The 12,647-nt window shown below is 35.8% G+C and overlaps 1 protein-coding gene across 15 annotated transcripts in view; it reads right to left on the minus strand.

The window, feature by feature from the left end:
• Positions 1–12,647, minus strand: part of IRAG1 (inositol 1,4,5-triphosphate receptor associated 1) — a 117,980-nt gene that overhangs the window by 19,086 nt on the left and 86,247 nt on the right. For 14 of the 15 annotated variants that reach the window (XM_027778377.2, XM_055814488.1, XM_055814482.1 and 11 more), the window contains 8 exons: positions 11,465–11,535; positions 9,226–9,399; positions 8,157–8,234; positions 7,675–7,724; positions 7,201–7,242; positions 5,464–6,057; positions 3,136–3,214; positions 361–481 (listed from right to left, as the gene is read on the minus strand). In XM_027778377.2, the coding sequence (XP_027634178.2) occupies positions 361–481; positions 3,136–3,214; positions 5,464–6,057; positions 7,201–7,242; positions 7,675–7,724; positions 8,157–8,234; positions 9,226–9,399; positions 11,465–11,535 (1,209 nt within the window). The remainder of the gene's footprint in view (positions 1–360; positions 482–3,135; positions 3,215–5,463; positions 6,058–7,200; positions 7,243–7,674; positions 7,725–8,156; positions 8,235–9,225; positions 9,400–11,464; positions 11,536–12,647) is intronic. The other variant, XM_055814483.1, reaches the window with a different exon arrangement.

Consider the following 12,647-nt stretch of genomic DNA (forward strand, 5'->3'; position numbering starts at 1 on the left):
CTGGGGAAAAGCAATACTAACATTTTCAGCATCAATTTATATCTGTAGCAGCAATCCTGAAAACCAGGACTGGACGACTGGTGGGAAAATCTGTATAAAAATGCAGTTGTAGCATGCTGGTCTGGTTTCAGACTTTTTTATGTAGAACTCGCAAACTAATTTTAAAAGTTGGCCAGTCACTGGAAATTGGTGCACTCCTCAAAATTTTTCAGAAAATCTGTGTTGCACATTTTAAGATGCAGCATTTCTCTACTTATATGGATCCCCTATCAATGGAACTCCATTTTAAAGGGAGTTCACTGGAAACAATTACTGTGCCTTCCCCAAGATGATGTCTTTCTACGGCTAATGAGCTTTTACCTTCCTGGAAGTGATTTGTGCACTCGTAATTTTCGCAGCAATACATCCGGAATGCTGGGCATGACATCAGAGCTGGTTTTTGTTTCTTCCTCTTCAGTGGGGGAAGGGAGAGGCGAAGGGCCTAAAGACATTTTCAGATAAAATATTTTATGTGTTATTTTTAAAGTCATGCATTAATATATTAATAGTCAGCATCTCAGAGCCAAGTAAGACCTTTTAGCCTAACTGTGTCCTTTTTAAGTCACTGAAGCTTTCACCCTAACTCTACTGGGAGAAAAAGTGAACAACAAGAAAAGGTCTATCGCTTCATGCAGAATGTTACTTCCTTTATTGCACATGGTGATTCATCACTCTTCTTTATTGAGTAAAGATCTCCTGTTGCCTTTTTGAGCAGTGACAACAAAACTAATCAGTACAATTGCCATCCTTTCTTTAGAAAGGCTGAAGTAATATGTGCTATGACAGTCTCTAATGCACTGAAAAATAATTATTTAGCATTTTTCCTAGAATTCAATTACTAGAACATCTAACCTAACATTGTGCATTTGTGCTTTACCAGTACAGTTACATCATTTCTGCAATATTTTAGCTTAGATTTTGTAATAGCGTACTGTCATTTTCTAAGGTTTTAAATGCCACCTGCCAAGATCAACTCTAGTATAATGTACTATACTACAGACTTTGTGCACTATTTATGGTGATAAATGTACAACATGTACTTGTTTGCACTGCATGTTCATTAAACCGGACATAAGGTTATAATTGCATTCTCTACTTCTGTCACTTGCATAAGGACCAAGACATGGCTCAAACTTTTTAAAATTCATGTTACTGAACTATATTTTCATTTTATTTAATTTCATGTATAGTAATTCCCTTAACTCCTCCTGTCTTGCCAGAATTTAATGAAGGACTCTCCTATAGGAAAATCAGGTTCTCCAGTCTGAATCTCTGATGTAGGAAGATATCTTTGTACAGCTCTCCTGTTCATTTGGTGTAACAGAATGATCCTTACACTTGCAAAACAGTGTGAAAAAGACGAAGTTTTGTAAATGTGGAGAACGTTAACCTGTGAGACAGAAAAGAATGGGAGATTCTTTCTAGCTACATTATAGATCTGTGCACTTTCTTTGTATTTAAAAAAATGCACTACTTACTTCAGAACAGACGTGTGTGTCCCCATAAAAAGCCAGTCTGACACCACAATGTCTCCAGATCTAATATATTGTGCTTATCTAAACTGTCGATGTAAAGTTGTGTTTACTCAGATGATCACAATAACTTGGCATTGAAGGCAAAACATGATGGAGCCAGTATATTTGATTCATAATAGTAATAATGAAGTATCTGGCTATTTCCTATTATTTAAGTAAAATTACTACTCCATTTGAAAAGCACAAGGTGGCTTTTATGACAATGTAAGGAAGTAAGTCTCCCTAACAAATGAACTCAGAATTTGACCCCTCACTTGTTTTCCCCACTGAGGACAAGGAGTTGACCCTTAATGTCCTGGCTATCATTCAGATAAGTTACTATCAAATAAAGCCTACTAAATAATTTCTGGGAAATCATGTGTTAGCAGAGTGACAGGAATATTACTACATATCTAAGAATGCAAAGATATAATCAGTAATACAGAAAGAGGACAAGAAGTCTCTTTTAATCTTGTTTCACTCAGACTGAAGATGAGCCTGTTTCCAGAGATAATATGAGATACAGTATCTCATCCATCTCCCTGCGTAACAGAAACTTTAAGGCCTTACGAAACAGTCCCAAAGCAAATCTATGAATTAGCAAATTGAACAGTACTAGGAAAAATGGAAACTGTCCTTGGATCAAATCTTGGGCAAAGAGTTTCAGCTCCTTTTGTATTAACCTTTTCCATTTCTGTTAATGTGGCCTTAAGAACACTCTGAACAAGTTCTGACTTAAGTTCTTCCAAACGACACAGTTTTGGTTTAAATATTTTCAACTGATTGCTCAGCACCACTGCTATTTAGTTCTTCCAGGTATTGAATTGTCCTCAGGATTGTATCTTTGTTCTTTATTTCTGTTCTGAATCTTTTTTAGATACAGCCTACAGGCATCAAATCTCATGTGCTTGTGTTACATTGGAAAAACAATTTGGTGCCAGATTTCCATTTCCTCATTTATGTAGTGTTTTAAGCCTTTTCTTTATTAAAAATCACAGAAATTGAGCTTCTCCACATCTTATTGCAAGGTACATTTTCCCAGTCCTTCAATTACATTTATGCCTCTTCTCTGGCCTTACTCTTACCTATCCACAATGACGCAGAGCTGTGCACAAGAAGTGAATATGTCATTTCTATATTTGCCACACATATACTAAAAAAAAAAAAAAGCAGGAATAAAGCATTCCACCTCTTATTCATGTTTTCAAGGATCAAACTCAAACTTATGGCTACAATATCTTGCAAAGGTCACATCCATCCAGTCCATCACTGCTGAAACTTTTTTCAGAAAGTCACTGAAACTTGTGGCAGTGCTCCGCCTATTAAGTACAAGGTAGACTCTGTTCCAGGTATGTATCTTTTCATTTGGTTGTAATAATACCTACAGTATCTTCTTGGCCCAGATCATAAAGAAATTCAAGTGATCTCTCTTTTTCATCATTCCTTGATGAAAGCACCTTCCTCAAGGACTGCTTCATTATAATTACTATTGCAATTGAAGACTTTTTCCCCCCCTCCTTATTAGTCAATTATAAAAATCACTGTAAAACAAACACTCCTTCCAGCTTTTATGATACTGCACCTTTTTCCTGTTCAGCTGCTTCACTAAGTTCAGGAAGTTTAAGTCCAACTAAATTTTGATTTCTCATCAAAATATGCTCCTGTTAAGAAAAACAGTAACATTTCCAAGTAACTTAACTAGAAATCTCAATTTAAATATCCCTGCCACATGAACACTAAATATAACATTTACTTTAGTCAATAAACATAATGGAGATGTTTATATTGTTATAGTCGTATGCTACATTGCATGGATACATGTACATTCACACACATGCTCTTAGATATTACATATTTCAAATTTCATACATGCATTATTTAGAAGAATTCCTGGTCATGCAAACAGAGATTTACAACATGTGCCTCTTACTCAAGTAGAAAAACTGAGTTTTGGTAAATGAGAGTTTTAGTAAATAAGAATGAAAAAAACAATTTTGGATATAGCCACAGTAGTAAGTATCCCAGAAAGGAGAGAAAATTCAGAAAATCAGATATATACGTGAGACTTTGCCACTCAGACTGAAGCTTGGTATGCTACAGCTGCAAGTTAATACTTCACTGTTACTGTACTCTGCCCCTATTCCTTACACGGAGGGAGGAATATACCCTCAAGGATTAAACCTTGTTACCTCATCTCTCCTCCTAACACATCCTCATTTTCTACTTTTGTATTCTCAGATATGTTTACAATTCACAAACACAGGCTTTTGTTTATAAGCAATTAATTCCTACTTGAGAGTGTTCAATTCTCACCTAACTCGAATTATGTATCATGTATTAATCTTCTGATTCTAACTACTATTTGTGCTTAACATCTAGGACTTTCAAGATTATACGGTTCAAGTGTCTCTATAATCAAAAAATCCAGTACATTAATGCAAAGAATATGTGTGTTATATAAACAGGAGAAGATGAAAAACTAAGCTGCCATTCCCGAGCAATACAATGGGAATGAATTAACCAAAGTGCATAACCTGAGGTTCTCACCTGTCAGCCCTGTATTCACTTTAAAATACTAACTACTGGAGGTTAAAGAAAACATTCTTATTAGGCTGTTAAGGAAAGTAATCACCACTTTTTTTTCCTTGTTTTTCCTTTCCAAGGTAATTTTTGCTATACCCACATGGTAGTTGCTTTATGATGGTGGTTTCTCATTTCATGACATTTCTATGTTTTTTAATACACTCATTAATTCTTAGGGTTTAGCTCTTAATTTTTACAAATCATTGCAGGCTTCACAGTCCAAGTCTATCCTTCAAGCAGCTGACACATTTGTGCCATGTTAGAATTAGGAACTATAATTCTGGCCACCCTCTAGCTGCCCTTGCTCTCAGAGACACCCAGTTTTACAAGCCTGGACACTCTGAGACATTTTCTGACAATGTTCAATAAGCCAAAAACCATAATAAAACAATTCCCTGTCCCCTGAGACCCTGCAAATGTAATGCTATTGCTAAGGCTAGTATTCTTCAATGACAGGATGCCCCTAGGATGGAGAATTACCAACCAATATGGAACTCAAAACCACTAGGCTGAACAAAGTAAAAGTGATTTTTAAATCCAAAGAAAGTTTACAAATAGTATACAACACGCAGAGGATTCTAAGCCCTTAAACAAGAGTACAGTAACCGTCTCCAAACTTCAGCTAAAGGTTTCTGTTTATACACAGCCCACTCATACAGAAATCAGTTAGTTAACATACTGTGAGAGCTTGTGAATCCAAGGACAATTCCAAAGGAGCAGAAAAAGAATATCATAGGGAAGCAAAGGATGTAAAAGAGCGTAAGTGACCCTTTTAAAGAGAATGTTGCTACATCCTGAGGAAGGAAAGATTCTTCAGATCTAAAATTCTCTTTAGAAATCAAAATAGATCACTTTAGTCCCAAGTTTGTTTTACAAATTCCATGATTGTTAATCAACTGCTTCCTGTTTATAGGTCATGTAAACGATGCAAAAATGAGATACATTGTGTTTTAGACTCACCTTTCTGTCACAATGTAAGCAATTAGTACTTTCTTGACACCAGTAGTACAATTTTTTTCTGGGGGCCAAAACCTGCATGTGTGCAAGAGTATATGCACATGCATATGTGCATATTGAAGATACCACAGTGCAGTTGATGCGTATTTGAAGAGAACTGAGAATTAGAATAATTCCACAGAATTTAGTTACAGGTTACAATTTACTAAAGTTGCAAAGGAAATACAAGATACAATTCTGTATTGATTTTGCTGACACTGTTTTCCATTATATCACTCTATGTTTCTGGCAATGATAAAACTAATGCTAAGCAAGCTGGAAGTTTAGTAAGATATAAAACCCAGGATACTTACTGATGACTAGGACTCACCTCTCTGAGCTTTGTCAGTTTCTGCATTCGAACTGGTTGAACTTGGATTTGAAGGTCTTTGAATGCTTTCAACTGATTGCTGGATTTATTACCAATAACAAAGCTTTTCTCTTCCTCAGATGGTAATTTTAAAGGCGTTTTATCTTTCTGTCCAGGCTCCAAACTATCCCATGATACAGCCCGTAGTAGAGGAGGACGCAGTCCACACAGTTTAAATTCTGGTTTACATGAAACTTTATGGTCCCTCATTTCTGGAACAGGAATTTTTAGCTTTGAGTCTATATTTCCTATTCCTGGTCCTGGTAGATGGGTTCTTAAAGGAACATCATTTTCTTTTGCTTTCTTGAGAAATGATTTTCCAAGTTCATTTTCACGAACATTCATGCAAGTGTTAAGAGACATTCTGCCACCATCACCACCTGAAGGGGAGCATTTAGGTAAAGTATCCATATGTTTACATGGATCAAAGTTTTCTTTTTGTTCTGAAAGCTTATCTTTGGAGTTGTCAAACCCAGCAGAACGAGGAACCAACCTTCCCTGAGAAATCTTTCTTTGATCATTCTGCCTCCGATCAATTAATCCTTTTGCAGCATTCTGAAAGTAGAGGGACACACACAAAACAGAGAAACAAGTGCAGACTTCTCTTTTCCCCTACCCAAGGACAGATTTTCACTGTAAAAAGCCATGTCCTTTCCACTAAGATTTGCTTTTAAACATGTGCTGTTGAGGAGTAAAATAATTTTTAAAAGGCACTTGAAATAACACTGAATTGGGAATCTCTTCTCTGAACTTTTGAGATAACCTCCTCCCATTCCACAGCTCATTAGAGCAATCCTCATATAGCCAAGTTTCTCATCATCTCAGTTTAAGGTTTGTCTGAGTACACGCCTTTAACTCTGTATCTTACAGCACTGTTACTTTCCTTTGTTTCCTGTTAGCCCCTTATCTCTCAAGGGAAAAACCTATGGGCTTGTAAACTAAGTTAAAACACACATTTTAATTTCTCTCTTCTTTCTTTGTGTGCAGTATCATAGATTATAACTTGGCTGCCATCTCTACAGGAGAACTAGCAAAAGAATGTTTGCCTGTACCTTTGCTACTGTGGTACAGAAATCTGTAATTTGTCTAGGGGTACCTGTGTCAGCAATTTAAGGCAACCAACATACAATCTAATCGTGGGCTCTGTCTTAAGATATGTTGCTACTCCTCTCTGTTATAGTAACTGCTCCAAAATTCTGCTGCCATACTGTTTTCTGTAAGTATTGCCTAATCCACTCACAGCAAAATCTCTTTAAAAGACCACCTGATAGCACCTAAAACAAATTAGGAAACATTTGTATAAGCTATTCCACTAATAGCTGTACAGAGTAACATCCCATCAGTGGTGCGGAGCACAAGGTATAGTAACATCTTCCATTGAACCGAAAGGGTCTAGAAGAGGACATCTGTCTAAAACACCAGTACATGCCAAAGTAGCTATAGTAGGTGGTTTTACTTATGAAGTTATTTAGTATATTGATTTTAACTGAGCTGGAGCAGGGTGCATGACAGAATGTAAAGGCCAGCTGTAAACCCATCGTCCTCCACTACATTTGCAGGTGCTTCCCAATCTCTTAGAGCAGTATCGTTTTTCTTTTCACCCAGTGAACAGTCTTAGCCTTTTCAGTTACATAATTACATTATATGTGTGCTAAGACAAACAGGCAGATTTTTTTCAACACAATGTGAAACACTCACCTCTGCAGTTTGCCTGTCATCTTCTTTCACAGTTCTGTTATTCTAGCAAAAAAGGAAGAACACAGTTGCCTTATAAGGTTATCTTTCACATCTATGCTGCAAATGTTAGATATAGATATTAATGGATGAACTTTGAATCTATTAATTTTTACACTGCTTGTCACATTTACTTATGAAGTAATTTTAGGGACTAGTTTTTTCCATGGATTAGGATTATATTGGTTCTTCTTCCATTTTCTACACTTAACAGATCTCTGTGATTCTTCAGTGCTTGCTACCTCATGGATTTTTGTCTTCAGAGTAAAGATTTATTAGTCTCACACTCTGCACAAAAAACTATCAGTAAATCTAATCTTGGTATATAAAATGGTATTCAAGACATCCCATTTTCCTGAGGGACTATCAGGACAGCATAGTGTAATATAGTACTGTAACAACCAGCTTTACTCTGCAGACTATTCAGCTCTTTCTTACCTGCCCTGGAGATACTGACTCGACACTAGTGGTTGTGCCCACATCAGACCCTAGAAAGACACACACATAATTCATCCAGATGCATATCCTGATGTTTTGCTCAAAATTTATACTACTACAGCATTAGCAAGCACATACATGCACAGTTCCATGTAATGTATTAAGGACAAAATATAAATGTGGAAAATACAATTTAAAAGAGAAAAAGAAATTACCTAAAATAGGGTAAGTGAAAGATCATTAAAGCTTCTCAAAACTTCATTATTGAAAAGAATAAAAATATAGATCATGTAACCTAGCAGCACAAAGGAATAAAAATATCATTTTAAAAGTATATATATAGTGGGCATTCATGAGTTTTGTCATATTCAGGATGAAATGCCTGAATCAACATATTTTGACATGTCCTCAAGAAATATTAAACCCCACATTTTTGGTGAGTTTTTATAGGTTGAAGTTTGAGCCTGCGTACAACATTTTACCTGATGGAACTGGAAGAGTAAGAGAGTTGCTCCGAGATGCTACTGGTGAAACTTTAGGACTAAGTGTAGGGGAAACTGCTTCATTAAAACAAAGACAAAAACAAACAAAAAAAAGGTAATTTTAATTTCTCTGCTTGTAGCTTCTTAATTTTTAAAATTCAGACAAGATTAAAACACAAATCTCATAGTCATCAGCCATGTGTTTGTCCAGAACCCAACAAGTCATTTTAATTGCCAAGTTGTACTTGGCAATTAGGAACTCAGAGTAGGTTTTATCTCATATATCTGCCATAAACTAACATAATTCTGTTGATGCACAGAACACCTTATTCTCCTCAGTTTTCTGATACTGTAAGCACTGCATGACAGAATTAGACACCAAGAGACAGACTCACAAGGTTAATAAAAACGTATAGTTGGGTTTTTTTCCTCTAGAAACTGTCAAGCCAATTTTAAGACAGAACTTTGTTTTGAAGTGGCATTTCAAAGCTAAATCAAAGCCCTACTTTGCAATAAAATGGCATTCTGTCCTAGTTTTCAAACACTTCATATGCAGGGAAAAAAATAATGTTAACTCGCATTCTAGAACAAAACATTTTATTCTGCTGTTTTTTTAAAGGAGGATCTGGTCCATTTAGCTTATTGCTATGTTCAGAATAAAAGCCTGTGTAATTACGTCTGGGGGGAATGTTTTTCAGCAGTATGAATCTTGCCATTAAAGTTTCATGTACGATAGGAACTTTAGGAAGAAAATCTTCACAAACAGAAATTTGTGACCATTTTTTAGATTTCAATAGAAATACTTCATACTTTCCTGTTACAGTGTTTGCAGTGTGTCATTCAGGCACTTAAAAACACCATCACCCACTGTTACATCTGAATTGGTCATACGGATTTGTCATTTCTGGTTTATATGCAATTGTGAGGAGGGGCAGAGGGATTCTGAACTTCGAATTAACGAAGTGCATGTATACAGTAGAAATGTATGCATTACAGTAGATGCTTGTTTATGCCTTTGCAAATCTTTGAAGTAGAATACAAAAATTTTATTTTCAGAATCTGTACCTACCTGTGGGTGACTCTGGAAGGCTGCTTCTTGACTTTCTGCCTCTGCGCATTAGAAATCTCTCGCTCACTTTCTTTGCTTCTTCTAGTAATTCAAGGTTCTTCTTTTTGTCTTCCTCTGATATTTTGACATCTGGTAGCTTATCATTTACCAGATCGATCACATGACCTCTGTTGTCTGCGTAGAAAACGTCAGAATTAGAGCTAAACCACATATATCCATATATGTTGTGGCATTTCAGAGTAACAAGTACAAAACATGTCTACAAATTTAGCTTTGAGATTGCATTTAAGAAACATTAATGTCTGCTCATTTCTCATGTTGTTATATTCTCAAGTTTAGAGCAAGTCCTCAAAAAGATTAAGCTACTATGATTAAAGATGCTCTGATACGTGAAACTGGCTTTTTCAGCTGTGTACCCAATACAGGTTTTCTAATTTATCAGTGAAAGTGGCATTTGATCCATCTCAACCAGCAGTCATGGCATTTCTGTTGTAGACTTGGTTTCCCCATGGATTTTTTATGTCCAGTTTTTCAAGGCTAAGGTCCCACAAATTCACCTGGCAAAGATTTATACACACTAATTTTAACATACACGTGATTCCATCAAATAATCTATAAAATAAAGTGCAGAGTTTGGAACTATAAAGATTTTATTTTATTCTATGCAGATAGAAGAGCTTTTCCCACAACGCAGAAGAAACAGTAAAGCTGCACCTGGCAAAGCCACAGGCAGAAGAAGCATAGCTAAAGCCTGAGAATTATAAAGCTATTTCAGAAAAGCAAATCAATCTCTACCATGTGGTGGACCTGCAAGGATTTTCCAAAAAGACTTGCAAATAAAGAAGGCATTGCTAGAGACTGCTTCTCCTTATGCCAACTTATGTTGATATGTTAAGATATGTGACCCAGGAGAATGCATAGACTACAAACTGAAAGCCACTGCCTTACACTTAGACATTTACATTAATACATTGTTTTCTAAACAAGTTTTAAATAGTTGTAGAAGGAACCCATTAATGCCCGACTTCCAAACTGGTTGAAAACACTAAACTTTGAGCACTAATTTTTACAGTCCTCCAGGCTATGATTTAGCAAAGAATGTAGCCTGTTGTCAGAAAGGCCCTTTCTGCGTGAGCTGGTATGAATGGCTTCTATAAGCATCTAGGCTTTAATGGAGAAACAGTTAACTGAAAACAACAGGCCGAAGAACGGTAACATATATGCTGACAAGGTAACACATGCAGGTTTTTCATGCGTTGATAAACTCTACAGGCTGGTAAGCTTGTTGGATCTGCAAGAATCGATAAATACATCACCAAAAGTCTGCTCAATCTGTACAAGGCCACCAGCCCACACTAGCATCAACAACAGACTACAAGTCAGACATTTATTCTCAGGTAACTATGAAAAAAATTGTGACTGTGTCAGTGAGCTAACTATGAGTGAGTAAGCGACTGCATTGTGTGAAGAGCTGTCTGGTATTAACAACAACTTTACATGCATTAGTATAAACATTCTATCAACTCTGCTCAACTTTTACCTCACAGGAAATACATAAATGGAGACAAATAACAATCCAAATGCAATCATACCAAGACTAAGAACTGATGGGAGCTTTGCCACTGACTTATAGCATGAGCATTTATCTCAGTCTGTAGTACTTACAAATCTGCATCCACACCATTGAATAACAATTTACTCCACAGATACCTACCACAAAACTAACAGAACTAATTATATAGTAAACAGACTCATTAGAAAGTGAAGAAATGAAGAAAACCTTCCCCTGGATTGCTTGTTTTCATTTAAAGTTTAATCTGATATAATAGCCAAACTAATTAACTTGAGACACCAGTCCTTCATCTGTCAAGCTCCTTGCTAAAAAAACCTCCAGTTGATCAAAAGTAACAAAACAAGCATTACTGAACAGTATTTTCCATAAAACAAGAATTTTAAGCATGTATATCTCCAGCCTTCTAAAAATGTTAAGCTAACACACTAATCTAACAACTTTATGAAACTAACAATATGCATTTCCCTAGATCTGCCTGCATGCAATGCACTTGTCATAAACTCATGGCACAATTCAGCACGCTAGCAGTATTGCCTGTTCAGGTATTACAGAGAGTATACAGAAGAAAAAAGCTGTAGTCAATAGTCAGACACCCTATTTAGGTCTTTATTGCATGTCATACCTTCTGAGAAAACACCCTAGCTTAAATGAATAATCACTTCTTACCAACAGAAGTCAATGAACTTGTTGGATTCCTAGTGGCACGGTTAGAATGTCTCCTATGAGGACTTCTAGGCCTAGAGAGAAAAATGAACAAACAGAAATTATGGGAGTGTGGCACCAAAAAAAGTTCTACTTCACAAAAATTTAATGTTAAAAAGAAACCACTTGTCTTTGATTAAAAAGAAAAAAACCAAAAAGGTTTTATTGTAATTCCTCTCATCTCCAAACAACTGGAAAATGGAGGAATATTGCAGAAAGAAGGAAAATGACAAAAATTGCTTTCACAAAGGAGTTCTGACATTTGCTGCTAATGTCATACACTGAGAACTTTCAATTTCTCAGAAAAACTAAATTTTGTTTATTTCATTATTATGACTTAAAACTCTGTAAATATGGTACATTGAAAAAAAAAATTAGTCTTTGTAAATTGTTAGTGCTTCCTAAACTAAGTTTTATGATTGAAATAATGTCTTAGGCTCTCACATTAACACTCTCATATAGTAATACGGCAACTTTCTAGATTGAAAACCAGGTGAAAGTCTCCAATGACTGCAGAAAATTAAATACTGATCCACCAAATAATGCTGCTTTTAAAGGCTGCATTGTAATTCTGACCCTTAAATAATCTTGAAGTTTAGAGAGTACACTTAAAAAATACAAACAAATTATAGTATAGATTTATGATCAATAGTTTCTAATTAGTTTTTTCCCATATTTTAAGCCTAATGGCAGGTCAATAAATTAAAAATCCCAAGGCAATAAGTATCCTTTATCAGAAGACTGAAAATAACCTTAATTCAACTCAAGATTGAATTGAAGTTTTCAACTTCAAACAGGACTATTATTTCCATTGAACAGCTTACTTTTACATATGCTTACCACCTCAAGGTGGTATTCTTGCCCTGTTCACCAGAACAGCCTTAAATATCTGCTTCAAAATTCACTGTACTATAGTATTCAAGCTAGACTTTAAGTTGTCCAGCTGTCAGCTTAAAAACATTATCTATTTGAATTTTTAACTGATACCTATTTTATTACACAAGATCAGGAATGCGATCCTGTCACAGTTTCCAGGTGCTACAGAAGTTTGTTTTGAAGCTTCACTGAAACAATGAGGAGAACTGAACAGATACAAAGGAAGGAAGGGAAAGAAGGGAGCTGGAAAAGCAGCTTACACTTGTTGCAT

Source organism: Falco peregrinus, chromosome 9 (genome assembly GCF_023634155.1).
Source record: "Falco peregrinus isolate bFalPer1 chromosome 9, bFalPer1.pri, whole genome shotgun sequence".
NCBI lineage: Eukaryota > Metazoa > Chordata > Aves > Falconiformes > Falconidae > Falco > Falco peregrinus.